The sequence below is a fragment of the Epinephelus fuscoguttatus genome, linkage group LG22 (genome assembly GCF_011397635.1).
Source record: "Epinephelus fuscoguttatus linkage group LG22, E.fuscoguttatus.final_Chr_v1".
NCBI classification, from domain to species: Eukaryota; Metazoa; Chordata; class Actinopteri; order Perciformes; family Serranidae; genus Epinephelus; species Epinephelus fuscoguttatus.
Window position 1 is genome coordinate 7,962,012 of NC_064773.1, and position 14,673 is coordinate 7,976,684.

General features: G+C 42.7%; 1 protein-coding gene across 3 annotated transcripts in view; it reads right to left on the reverse strand.

Annotated features, from left to right (window-relative positions):
* The window catches only part of btbd11a (BTB (POZ) domain containing 11a), a 364,442-nt gene that overhangs the window by 79,817 nt on the left and 269,952 nt on the right, over positions 1-14,673 (reverse strand). For all 3 annotated transcript variants that reach the window (XR_007448417.1, XM_049566822.1, XM_049566821.1), the window contains 6 exons: positions 10,665-10,897; positions 6,881-7,059; positions 6,508-6,613; positions 410-512; positions 232-313; positions 36-104 (listed from right to left, as the gene is read on the reverse strand). Coding sequence is in view for 2 of the 3 variants with exons in the window: in XM_049566822.1 (XP_049422779.1) it covers positions 36-104; positions 232-313; positions 410-512; positions 6,508-6,613; positions 6,881-7,059; positions 10,665-10,897 (772 nt within the window). In the remaining variant the exon portion in view is untranslated. The remainder of the gene's footprint in view (positions 1-35; positions 105-231; positions 314-409; positions 513-6,507; positions 6,614-6,880; positions 7,060-10,664; positions 10,898-14,673) is intronic.

Sequence of the window (14,673 nt, forward strand, 5' to 3'; positions counted from 1 at the left end):
TGTCGCTCAGCAGGCTTTGGTTAAGTCTGTCTTACCTCCATGACTTCAGTGTTGCGTATGTGCAAAGACTCGGTGCCGCCGCAGTACAGATACTGCATGACCAGCTGAAACACAGAGCAGCGCAGCGTTCAGTTGACAGCATCACTGTTGTTGTTTACTCACAGGTCTGATCTGCACGCATGACATCTAGTACTTAATAACAGTGGTTTTAGATGATAATAAAATTCTTACATGGAAAATATTGTACTTGACATGGCTGATCTCAATACAGGTGTTCTCTGCTGCTGGTCTGTTCTGGAGCAGTGACTTGAACCTGAACGCAACACAAGAAATCACGGCGTTTATTACAGCTGTGTCATAAAAAACAAAATAAAAACATGCACCAATAAACAGCAAAACTCGTCCTCACCTGGGTGAAGCTGTAAACAGCAAAACTTTATGTGCATAAAACGGTTTCCCCTCCACCAGGAACGTCACGTCAGACATCTCCTTGTTGTTAAGGAAGTGGGGGTCTGCAGAAGGTGACAAAAAAGATCCAATAGAGAAAAAACAGCCGCATGAAGCCTCATTACTCAACTCTCCTAAACTGTGAGAGCAGAACAGCAAACAGAAAAAGATTAAACTAATGTGGTCATTAATTATTTAGAGGGCGATTCATCACTCAGCTATCGGCGCAGCATTATCAAAATAATTCCCATTTCATTAGTATTCTAAAAGTTGAATTTGATACGTCGTCCTCTGGGCTGTTACTTTAAGTGAGCATCCTGATGAATTAATTAGCTGTCAAAGGTTTTTAAACATTTATTCTCCTCACACACAGAGTAACACACCAGTTGTCATTTTATTGTAACTCTGCCGTGGATCAAACACTAGGTGGTGCTGCAGCACAGTCACTAAATGTTTCAGGGCCTCCTCATGCTCTAATCATATCAAACATGTGAAGACAAAAAGGAGATGTGGAACTGTCTGTGACCTTCTCAACTTCAAAAGAGCTTTTCGTAGCAGATTAGACTGATACACCACATCCTTACAGACGTGAATGCAAACACCTGCCTCCAAAACACATCATGACAAATGTTCAGTGAGGTTTTAAATGAATAACGTCGACTGACAGCCTGTTATCACACACGAAAACATTTCATTACTGAGATCACTGCGACAGCTGGCAAGAGAAAATAATATACCTTCTCAAGCCCTAGTCACATAGGACTAGTATTATTAGGAGACCTCATGTGATTTACAAATCCCCCCCTGACATCTGTGTTTCATGTGGCGCATTCACATGGGATAAGTAAAGTCTGAATTTACTGATATTATTCCCTTGATATGATGCTCACAGTCATTTGTACCTCACTTTTTACAGTGTTAAAATCAAACAGAATTGAGTCTGCCTGTACTAACCCATGTCCCCTGCTTTGCTTGTTGGGTTGTAGGGCAAGAGAAGATTGGAAAACGAGAGGCTGAAATGAAGCTCAGCATACGTTCAATCAGGAAGACTTTCTTTGTCCTCATCCATTCACAATTCTGGCTGAATCCAAATGTCTGGACTTCACCACACTTAAAGCAGCTGTGCAGAACTTTTTACCATTTATAAAACTGTCCCTAGTTCGTATCACCCCCCCTCGAAGAGCTGCATATTTATTTGAACCCAACAGTGACAAAAAAGCCTTTCTCTATATGGCTATTTAGCATAGCCTCGGTCGGGTCGGACACAGCGGAAGTCAGCAAACCAGAATACAACACCCGGAGGTGGAAGTAAGTCTGCACGCCTGCAGTAGGATTTAAGAAACAGGCTAAATGACATGTAGTAGGGAGTAGTCTCTTGTACAGTAGATGGTGGTATGCACCTGGAAGTTGTTTGCGATCCGCCAATAAATTGAGAGAAGAAGAAGAAGAGCCGTGTTTACAGAGTGTTCTTCGAGTAAGCGGTACCCAATGGGCATTGCTGAACACACAACAGTTTTACCAGATGTATCTATAAGGACTTGGTTGTACTTTCAATGTCATGGCGGATAACGAAGGAGCACCATCTAAAAGAAAAAGAAAAAGAACAGAAGAAGGCTAAACGGGACAGTGATAGGGCTCGAGCCCAAACGCGTGTAAACCTTGGTCGGGCATTCACCAAGTGGAGAGAGCTGAGAGATTTGAAAGATTTTAAAACTGATCCCCAGTTGGCCCTTTTCCTAATCGACAGGTATGTAATTTTTGTTTTTATTTAGAGAATATACCGCAACTTGTTAGACGTTGTTTCACTTCAATATATGACGACATGGAAGTTATAAGCAAGCTAAATGTAACGTTAGCTGATGAACCACTCTTGTCTAGTAACGTTACAACAAACGCCACAAAATTATCTGCGACTGTGACCATGAACACAAGTATACAGCAGGCAGTTGTCCTCAGTTTATAAGAAATTCAGAGCTACACCAGAAAAACAAATGCATGCGGTGATTGCCCGCTGCAGTTGAGATTTTAAGACACCAGGCTGTGGGTGTCATACCGCTTTGACCAAGGGGGGCACTATAATCAACGAAAATGTAAAGTTCCACACAGCTGCTTTAAAGGCTCACGGACTTTGCGGGTATGTTCACGGGAAGTTCGGGAGTGCTTCGGGCTGTCCAAAGCTACAATCTAGCCAGTCCACAGGGGGCCTCAAGCGGACTTTCTACAGACTTCCAGAGAGTCTTTACTGATTTAATAACCCACAATTCATTGCAATACAGATGTGACGTTGTGGGTTGTTCAACTGCCGAACAAAATATCTTATGAATGTGTAAAATAGCTAATGATAGTTAGGTCTATTAAAAAGCTACTTGAATTGCGTAGGCCAGAAATAATATTCAACCACATCATGATACAGAGATATGTTTAAGTCCAGGCTGTAGAGGGACTGAAAATACATTTCATTATTGCAGCCTGTCAGGCTGCGCAGTGATATTGCCTGTTACATAGAGATGTATTAATAGCCTACATATTTGTTTAGTCACACAAAAGGCCATACATGGGATTTATATCTTGTTATCTGCAGGGACAGATGAGTAGGCACTGTTCATCAACTTATATGGCATATATATGAATATGAGAGCAGCAGTTGAATGTTTCTATGGCAACGAGTAAAACAGTCAGGGGCTGTCTATCAGCTACTTGCAGTCTTTATGTGATGTTTGGATTCAGCCTCCATCCCACTCCCACTGCTTCCTCTAATCAGCTGACTATGGGTGTTCACTCTTCTAGTTTGCCACGATCTCTATCAGCCAATCAGGATGCTACTGCAAAATGTTCAATCTGCTCTCTCCTCAGCTGCTGTTAGCTGTCATTTTAGGCCGTTCACCTCCAGCCATTGTATCCAGAGTCCAGGACAAGCTCAACAAAGGCCCATTCCTCTACTCATCCAGATCATCGGCATTTCTCCATCTTCTTCTCATCGCATCTTCACCACCTCTACCACCACCAGCGGGGGTTTCCTATTCGACGATGGATTCATCACCCATCACACCATCTCTACGGGGTCTAATCGCCAAAGACTTTCCACATTTTTCATTCTTATGTGCACGTTAATGAATATTCCTTCAACTATGAAAAACGAGTGTCTCCTGATTGAAATGGTGGTTAGAATGATACTGTTGTTGTCTTCTTGGTATGGAGCGAATAGCTGATATGATCATTGACACAACTTTTTGAAGTGGGATCAAATTTGGAAAGTTTCAACATGGTAAATTTGAAACTCTGTTAGACCGACACTGAGCAGCCCTGTGCACAGTACTGTACAGTAATGTGCTATTGTATTACTTTATACCTTTTGTTGCTGTCTTTGTTATTGTTGTCATATATCTATTTGTTGTCCTTTTGTTGAACGTCTATATTGATATGAAAATATTAAGTAAAAAAAAAGAACCGACTCTGCCATATATTGTCATCCATCCCATCATCTTTCGCGATTTTGCTTCTCTGATGGATTGGAAGTTGCTCTCTCTGTGCATGGGTCTCCGTGCTGTGTAGCGAGATGAGCCTCCTGCACCCAAAATGCTGTCACAACCTTTATTAATGGCTCCCAACACAGCCATAATTCGCCATAAATCTCCACCAGGAAAGAGGCAGAAAAATGGAGCAGAGAAAACAGAAAACCTAAATACGACCTCAAATCACTGAGATGCCGGTTTGCACAGGACTAATATTATCACAGGACCTCTGTGTTGGGAGAAATATAGTGGGTAATTTGCAGTGGAATTTTGACTTGGCATGGCAGATTTGCACGAGATTAAGATCACAGATGACCTCTACAAATTCCAAATGAAATGCTTCTGAGAGCTTGTCGAGACCTGCAGATACTCTGGTGAAAATAAAAGCTTATCCTAAATGCAACTAAAAATTAAAAGGCGCCAATATTTCTCAAATGCCAAAAGAAATTGTTGTATTAGTTAGTAAACAGAGGTAATACCTGTGATCATTTGAAGAACAATTTGAAGAAATAATCTGTGCCAGTTTGATCAGTGTATATTTGCCTTTTTGCCATTATGAAACAATGCATTACAAAAGCAATTTAAACTACAATCAGCTCATAAAAGCTTTAATATTTGCTGGAAAACAAAGTTTCCACCTGCAGAGACTTTATTAACTTAACATTTGAGGGAAAAAGGCAGTCATTGTTGCCATCGTATAAAGGCCCAGACACACCAAACTGACACCAAAGAACTAGTGGCGACCAAGGCCGAATGCTGCGTCACTTCTTATCTCCTGTGTCTTGGCCAGAAAGTCGGATTGAAGACACCGCAAAGACGACAGCCAACAGCCAAGTCGCACCTACGTTCTGCGCCAGTGTGAAAGGAAATAACTCCGCATACAGGCAGGCGGCGGTAGTCTGTATTCATCGTTGAAAAGGAGAAACCGGAGGACCAACAAGGACGGTTTCAAGATGCTAGTTTGCCAGTTAGCAGATTTACAACACAGCCCCATGCTGAAAGATATATGTGCTTGTGACAATTACAAACTTGTGATAAAAAATTCTGCTTAAGAGCTTAATGGCCCAAAAAAATTGCATTGATATAACAATTTTGTTTCGATATCATGCCTTTATGACTTAAGTCGTTTGTCTACTTTCCTCACTTGTGTTTCTTTTCTTGTGCGCTGAACTGAACTGCCAATCAGAGTGATTTCAGTCAATGCCAATTCAACATGCTAAATCAGCATACATTCACCGGCCATTTTATTAGGTACACCTTGCTCGTACCAGGCTGGACCCCTTATGCCTTCAGAACTGCCTTAATTCTTGGTGTCACAGATTCAACAAGGTGCTGGAAACATTCCTCAGAGATTTTGCTCCCGATTGACATGATGACATCACACAGTTGCTGCAGATTTGTCGGCTGCACATCCATGATGAGAATCTCCCGTTCCACCACATCCCAAAGGTGCTCTATTGGATTGAGATCTGGTGACTGTGGACACCAAAGTCTGACCCTACCATCTGAATGTGGCAGCAGAAATCCAGACTCATCAGACCAGGCAACATTTTTCCAATCTTCTATTGTCCAGTTTTGGTGAGCCTGTGTGAACTGTAGCCTCAGTTTCCTGTTGTTAGCTGACAGGAGTGGCACCTGGTGTGGTCTTCTGCTGCTGTAGCCCATCTGCTTCAAGGTTGGACAAGGTGTTGTTGCTTCAGAGATGGTCTTCTGCACACCTTGGTTGGAACCAGTGCTTATTGGACTTCCTGTTGCCTTTCTATCATCTTGAACCAGTCTGGCCATTCTCCTCTGACCTCTGGCATCAACAAGGCATTTTGGCTCACTGGATATTTTCTCTTTTGGGACCATCCTCTGTAAACCCTAGAGATGGTTGTGTGTGGCACCAACAACCATGCCACGTTTAAAGTCACTTAAATCACCTTTCTTCCTCATTGAGATGCTCAGTTTGAACTTCAGCAGGTCATTTTCACCATGTCTACATACCTAAATGCACTGAGTGGCTGCCACTTGATTGGCAGATTAGCTATTTCCATTTATGAGCAGTTGAATAGGTGTGCCTGAGTGTAAAAAAAGCCAACAAGGGCCAACTAGTGCCAACGGTCTGGGACACATCACAAAAACTAGGGCAATGGCATCGATTTCTAATGAAACCTAGATGCCAGAACCCAAGATGGAGCCTATTCATTCCAATGGAGTTGCTAGCTTCTGGGTTTACTTCTCTGGTATGCCCACTTAATATGCACAGTAGTGTTTCTCCCGCTGGCCCCTGGGGATTGTTCCTGGGGGCCTGGGCAACAGACGCTCATAGACATCCAGACATTGACCAACAGCTGACCACTAGCTTGGTGTGACAGGACCTTTAAGCACAGTTTATTACCAAGTGATCTCCTACCTCAACAGTTTAAGACATATCCTCCCACAAAACAAGAATCTCTCAGCTCCCCACTTTAACTCTCCCCCTACTGTCAGTTGCTTGTCACTCAGCTTCATTTAATGCAGAAAGTATGAGACAGGAACAGTCACTATTTTTAACTTGCTCTCTTACCTAAGCGTGAGGTCTGCTTCTTCTTGATCTCTGTCAGCTTAGGGATGGGGAAGGGCCCATAGCACTGCGTGAAAATGACTGACAGCTGCTGGCTTATCACCTCATTCTGCAGACAGACACCGACACAAGTGAGGACAGAAACTTTATACAGATTATGATTTTCTGGCCTCTGTTTTCCATGAGCTCAAATCTTATGCAAATGTATGATAATATAGTTTGGAGTGCAACTAAATATATGCAAATATGAGTGTTAATGTCACCCCAGCACACGAGCACAGGACAGTTTGTACTCCCAGCAACCCAGCCTTACTTTGTCAGATGTTTCTCTAACAAGCATTTTGTTTACATGCACATGAAAGAAAGCCCTGGTGACCTTGCTGGCTCGGAGGATCTGGAACATGAGCGGCAGGCCGTGCGTGATGAGCTCCTCTGTGTACTCCTCCTCCTGGATGCAGCTGAAGTCTTTGAGCAAGCCCTGGATCAGCGGTCGGCGGTGCTGGATGAAGCAGGTACGCAGGGACTCGAGCCAGGTGTGCAGCGTCCAGGGAACGCCTGGGAACAGCACCACACGAACAGTGAATACATACTTGTGCACGGCAGAGCCGATCTGAGCCAGAGCAGTGTTCAAGGGCGACAGAACCGACCATGTTTCCATCACTTTGGTGGTGTTTGCATGAGTTGAAGGGCGATTGCATGTTGAGTGTTGGATTAGTGAGAGAACTCTGGCGGGAATATAAACGCAGCACTTGAATATAATTAAAAAATGTCCTGTAAAAAATGGCTGCAATGTTCTGGAACAATATGATGAGCTCTGGATGTGAGATTAACATAAATAATGATATGACAGTGGAGGCTTTGTGTATTGACAGCTCTGTTGAGATGATTAATGGAGTAGAAAGTTAATCAATTCCGGTCAGCGGTTAATCATTATTCAAGCCAAATTCGCTGATTCCAGCCTCTCAGATTTAAGTATTTGCCTGTTTTTTATGTTTCATATATTCCTAAATGTGTTACCTCTGGATTTTAGACTCTTGATCGGACAAAACAAGCACTTTAACCTCTCCTACTCCCTATCATAGACCATTTTTATGTCTTTGTAGGGTCGACAGGGGATCTTTAGGGAGAGACAGCAGGTCAACAGTATATGTCGGGCATATGATCTGGTATCTGGAATCAAGTAGTATGCATCATCGAAAAGCAGGGAACATGACAATTGATTTAAGATGCAGCAACTTTTTAATCATCATAAATCTGACACATACATTGTGTTTTAAGTTTAGAGTGTGTAGGGGCTTAGAACAGTATGATAGAAGTACATGACAGCCATTCCCTTGATCAATTATGTCTCCTAAGTTGCTGCAGCATTTTTTAGGTTGATACCATCTGTTACACACATTTGGTGCTAAATTGAAGCAACTTTGATGACTGGAGATTTGATCAAAATGCTCACAAATCCCTCCAAAATACCACATTAAGACACCAAAAGCTTGAGGAACACCAAAGAAAAAATCATGCTGTGATTTGGTATCAAAACCCCTCTAAATTTGGAGATTTCTGTAAGAATTGAATTCATCAACAATTGGATGGTGAGGACTTCTTTTCTGGAAACTGCTGAGAAACTCCCTTATTGTAAATATGCCTATAAAAGCCATCCATCCTCCGCATGCCTGAGGTTTGTTGTTGTAAAATTTCATGAGGCTGTGATTATCCGAGAGGTCACAATAGGTCATTTTGGTTTTTTAAAAAATGGTCTTGCTACAATAAAATGGCTACTATGGGGGCTAACATCATCACACATGAACAAAACTGGGCTCATTGATTCCACAAAAGTCTCAGCTTTCCAGTCTTGCAAATTTATGCAATTCCAAGACTGTTAAGGGACCCCAGTATGCAGATATATTCAGGTATAATAGGCAGAAAAAAACATGTCTGTACTGCATGCAAAAAGCTGCATGGTTTTTGCCCAAAACTGCATTTGATGAGACGAGATTCGTAGGTATTCAGAAGTCAAGGGACCCCTGTGAAAATGGCCATGCATGTTTTTTGGCCTAACTTTGGAGCATCATTTAACCCCCTTCATGGCAAGCTAGTTTGCACCAATGGACTCCTGAGGTCTTCTAGTTTCATATCAAACTACTCTAGCTTCAAAAGCCATCGACAGCCTCGGAATGGTCTTCTAGTGGAGTGGAAGAGGTTAAAGAGGTCACACTGGGCTCCGGGAGCTTGTGATGGGCATTTTTCATTATTTTCCGACACTCTATAGCACAAAATCAAGATAGGTTGAGTTCATTCTTGAATTTGGAAACAGTAGTTGACAAAAGGATCTCACCACAAGGTCCCTTTAGAAGCTACAGCCAGAGGAAGGTTAGCTAAGGTTAGCACAAAGACTGGAGACGTGGAGACAGTTAAGTCTTGATCACCCGTCAGTACAGACACACAGACAGCAGCAGAATTGCACACAGGCAGCAGACACACAGGCTTTTATATTCATACAAAAACATTCATATATTTATATGCAGACACGTTCTACACATACACACACGAAAATATGATGGCGAGCTCCTGACAGCAAAAAGAGAAGTTCCTTTGTTTGTTGTATTTGGCTGAACAACATGATAATATCAACAAAGGAAAACCCAGGACAGAAAATACAGTTTATACATGAAGTCCACAAAACAATCGTCCAGTTTACTTTTCTAGCACATGGGCAGTCATCATGCTTGTACTGCAATAAAGTCAGTTTACCAGCTGTTTGTCTAAAGCTTGGTACCTGACACATTTTATGTTGCTTTTACCCCCTGTACAACCACAACTTATTTACTTACACTTTGGTTTTTGGACTATTAAACATATAAGATGCAACAGAGCTGTTTCCAGTCTTTATGCTAAGCTAAGCTAACTAGCCGCTGCCTTTTGCTTCATATATACTGTGCGGACATGAGAGTGTATCATCTGCTCATCTACCCTTCATCAAGAAAGCAAATAAGAGTATTTCTCAAAGCATCAAACTGAAATTGAACCTGTATAATTTTAAGTTAACTCTATCTGCTGAGGACTGAGTGATTAGACCATAGACGGTATATAAAGATGGACGGCATGACAGCTTCCCAGAAGTGAACCGGGGTGGTTGGCTGCAGTATATAGACAGAGTCAGACGTCTACCACAGCCACAGGAGAGGAAAACGATTGGCGCCACAATATGCAACAAAGGGCTGAAATGCTAACAAAATGGCTGTAGCTAGAGAAAAACATCAGATTTGACGCAGAGCGCTGTTAAACTATAACTGCAACCGGCCGCATATCATGCTGACATTAAAGGACTCATTTTTTTGTTGGTTTCTGACGCTGCAAGTCACAGCCGGATTTCGTCAACTTGCTCCAATAAACTGTTTTTCCCTCAGGTGTAGGCAAGCCTTAATTGCGCTCTGTCTCTATAGATCATAAATCCCGCCCCCTTCATGTTAGCCGTTAGCTGATGGGACATGGGCCAAACTTAAACATCAAATTACACGTCAAATAAGTTTTTCCCAAAGTTAGTTTCTGTCATTTTAGGTAGTTCTTATCATACTGATATTTGTTACAATTTTTGTTTTTCTGATGAACCTGATATCGTGGCTCTACCCCTGAATCAATACTGTGCAGATTCTGGCTCCAAATGATGTCACCAGCGTAAAATGGCAGCCCTCGTATCTGGAAGATTTTGGCTTCATTTTTCTAGAATAGCAGGAAGTGGAGACATGTTGTCCATCTTTATATACAATCTATGGATACAACCAAAAAGTCAAGAACAGTTACCAAATGGGACTTGTAATGAGACTGTTTTGTAAACTCAAATAAAGGTAGTCAATCCTACTCAGTTCCAAATGGATTGAACAATGTCGAGGTGAAAGATGATGATTGCCACATGTAAAGAATAAGCACTGCTTTAGGAAACTTCTTCATCATCATGCTCACACCTTTGACCCAAGCTGCTATCGCCTCAGATATAAAAAAGTCCTGCGACTGTTTCATGGCTGGATGAGTAGCAATGATAGCTGAGAGAGCGCACAGGACAGGACGGGACAGGACAGGCACAGCATGAGCACATCTCCAGGACAGCTGGAGGCACCAGAGAGCGATGCATGTGTGCCAGTGAAGCATGTATTAGTAAATCTGACCTAAGCTGCGGATGTCTATGGTGATGTCCACATGGCCGTGCTCTGCGCTATGGTACATGGCCTCTCTCAGGGCCCTCAGTTTGGCCTTTCCTGTTCGCAGCGTCCCTCCACCGTTGGCCTGCGGCGCCAACCTCTTCTCCCCGGGGTCCGAACTCTCGGCCAGGATCTCCTCCAGGGACAGCACGTCCCCCTTCTCGTGCTCTGGCTGGGACAGCAGCTTCCGGAATACATTCCTGGAGGGACAGAGGTAGAAAATAAAAACCCAGACAGAGATTAAAGAGAAGCAGGATGACGGATTGTTTTATGGTCAGGGGAAGAAGTAAAAAAAGGGATTCAAGCTGTGGGGAGGAGGTGAGAGAACTGCAAAACACCTAACATGGCCCCGGGTCAAACAGTAGAAGAGGAGCTGTGAAGTGGATGATCACAGACCGGAAAATGGTTCTAAATTAGGCATACACGTACTGTGTTAACTCCACATTAAACCCACCCAGCTCTCCAGCTCTGATGGCACTCAAAATATTCTCACGTACTTAATTAAGCTCGATTGCGTACTCGGTTCTGTAGAGTCAAAATATATGAAGCCGAGACTGATTATCGCCTCTAAAAAGAGAAGACAAAATTGCAGTATAACATTTGTGTTTGTTGTCAGATTCATTAGTACTGTTTGCAACATTGCAACGCACCGTTTCTGCAACAGACTGATGCAGCACGTAATGTATACGGTGTGATCACAGCTTGAGGATGCATCACTGCACCATCTGCTTTAGCGAGGAGGGGCTCGTTTAGAGGCCAAGTCCAACACGACATCACATCCTGTTTCTGAGATTGTTTGATCACTGATGACAAGACGATGGGAGGTTCACTGCCGTCACTTTGAAGCTGTTCATAAAACGGTGTTTGATCTCTGCTAACAGTCCCTGGGGTCTGAGTGTACACCGATACAGATTAGTATTTTCTCTGGTTTGGTCCAGGGACAGTGGCACAGTGGTGTCGCCTACAAGCAAGAGGGACCCTGGTTCGAATCCTGGGGTGAGGGAGAGTTTCTCTGCTTCTCTGTCAGCGTGGGTCTTCTCTGGGTGCTCCAGCTTCCTCCCACAGTCCAAAGACATGCAGGTTAATTGGTGACTCTAAATTGTCCGTAGGTGTGAATGTGAGTGTGAACGGTTGTCTGTCTCTATGTGTCAGCCCTGTGATAGTCAGGTGACCTGTCCAGGGTGAACCCCGCCTCTCAATCAATGTCAGCTGGGACAGGCTCCAGCCCCTCGTGACCCCCAACAGGAATGAACGAATAGTCCAGGGACATTGCGGAAGTATGCAGACACTCAAACATTACTTCTTTGTGTGATTACTGAACATCTCATTCTTTCACCATGGGCATTCATGTTATGCTACAACAACTTCCATTCTTTCCATGAGACTTTTCATCAGATTTCGTAGACTGGCTGCAGGAATTTCCTCCCATGCAGCCACAAGAGCATCAGTGAGGTCTCACACTGATGTTGGATGACTAGGACTGACTCACAGTCCAAAGGTGTTAGATGGAGGTTGAGGTCAGGGCTCTGTGCAGGCCTGCCAAGTTTCTCTACACCAAATTTTCTGGGGGTTTTTCTTTTGATTTTCACATTGGCTAGTCATCCTGTTTAATTTGTCTTCTGATTAAATCGGAACCATTGAAACAAGTTGTAGGAAGCCTCTGCAAGTAATTGGTTGCTGGCAGACACTCTGTGCTGCAATAAAATGGTTAATCAGCAGTGCCGTGCACTGTAGAGCCGATGGTTCTGCCGGCCTGAATAGAATATAATGTCTGTAGCCTTACTGTTGTGTGTACAGCCTTTATAGACTGAGCTGAGTAGTGATGCGCGGGTCGACCCGTAACCCGCGGGACCCGCAAATGGACCTGCGGGTCGGGCAGCAGTGATCGTCTGTTAAATCAGTCTGTAAACGATATTTTGACATTATGGACTATTACTGTCATGGCATCCAAAGGTACTGATGCGTTGAGCAGGTGACAGTACACGGTCGTTTTCAAAACACACTTGTGTCACGCACTCCATAAGAAACTTGTTGGAACTTTAAACAATAATTTATTGTACAAAACGGGGGAAACAAACGTTGACAAAAACAGTTCCATAATTCATATTAAATTCAAAAGATAACGAAAAAACAGCTACAAGTTAGAGGGAATAGAGATAAAGTGGTAAAACTTGGCACTGATCCACAGCCTCAGACGGATGCGCTCAAGCGTGCCATGCGCACAAGCTCCGTTGGTAGGCGATACTATATTTTCACATTTTTAACAATGCAATTTAAAAGTTTTGATTTTTATTAATAACCTACATTCACCAACAACAAAAAGACTACATTTAGCACCAAAAAATATGTAAAAAAAAAAAAAAAAGAAAGAAAGAAAGAAATAATAATTATTAAAAAAAGTAAATAAAAAACAAATATCGAATACAAAATTTTCATAACGAATACTTACCCATAGAAACAAATATTCGAATATCCGAATTATTTGGGTACAGCCCTAACACGAGTGGAGTGTCCACATACTTCTGGCCAAAAAGTGAGCATATAATGTACTACCATGGGTTATAGAGCTTTCAGCTGTTCTACCCCCTGCTTCGATCTCTCTCCCCCATGCCATTGGCAATATTGATTCCTTTTCCACTTTCAAATCCCGCCTGAAAACACACCTTTTCAAGTCGGCATATTCAGTCTGATTTAATGGTGACACACATACTGAGACTTGAGACCAGCTGAGATGTGGTATCTTGGCTCTGGTGCTAGAGACCAACTGGCTCCACTCAGTTCCAGAGGAGAATAGAAAATGTCACCTGTTTGATCCGGGGGAGGCTGAAATGCACTTTTCGTTCTATTGTCCATTAATCACAGTCTGAGACACAGACATTTCCTTAAAACGTCTGCAGAGTGTCCTGATTGTTTCCTACAGTGTGTCTGATGAATGCAGACTTCAGTACCTGTTTACAGACAAAGTGAGTCACCTCCAGCTCAGTGTGTTAAATCCCTGCCAAGAGTGTAGGAGGGCGCCTTATGTTTGATGTGTTAAAGGCTCAGTCTGTGCCTCACATGTGCCTCAGTTATGTTTTATAAAGTCGAAGCAGCAGGATTGTTCTTATATTTGCTTTGACATTCTTTGGCTTTGTGTGACAGGCATGGATGTGTATTATATTTCTTCTTTTGCTGTCATTATGTTTTCTTCTCTTGTTTATTATGTTTGAAGTGTATGTAAGCTGATGCAGGCTGGGCACCTTTGAAAAATAAATTACTTACTGTGCATGAGGCCCATATAGGGAAACAGACTCGTGTTGTCTTATTGAGGGTTAGATGAGAAGATTGATATCAGAAATAGCCTTGTGACACATTTAGCTTAGCTAGCTTAGCACACAGACTAGAAGCAGGGAGAGCAGACTTCCAGCTCCAAATATTTACACATTTATTTTGTGTATTTAACATCTGGACATAAAAAGAAATATTGGTTTAGGTTTAATGAGCACTTAGCTTATGCATTGGAGCTGTCAAGTGACCAATGACAGCTGAGCCTAGTAGCTGCACAGACGCTCTGTCCTCACTATAAAGCACTGTACATTTTTCTAATAACAGAAGTCCAGGTAGAGCCTTGTTACACACAGACCTCCAAATATGGCACATGAGCTATGAGCATACCCAGTGTGTTGTTTGTAACACCAGGGAGCGTAGAAACAAAATACTCTGTAGATAAGACAGGAGTCAATGAGTGCGCGATATAATAAGATGTAGTTTCTATAAACAGAACCACAAAACCAGAGTTGTAGGAAGACATCTTGGTGCACCTCCATGCTTAATATCTCCTCGTCCATGGTGTCAATGGGGTGAAATGACATCTGAAAACCTCTGACCTGTTGACTTCAGGCCTGCCTCTGCCCATTATGTAGTTTTCAAGGTGTAGTGCAGGGAAATATGATCCGCCATGAACACTGTGTATTTTATTTTGAAAATTAACCGGATG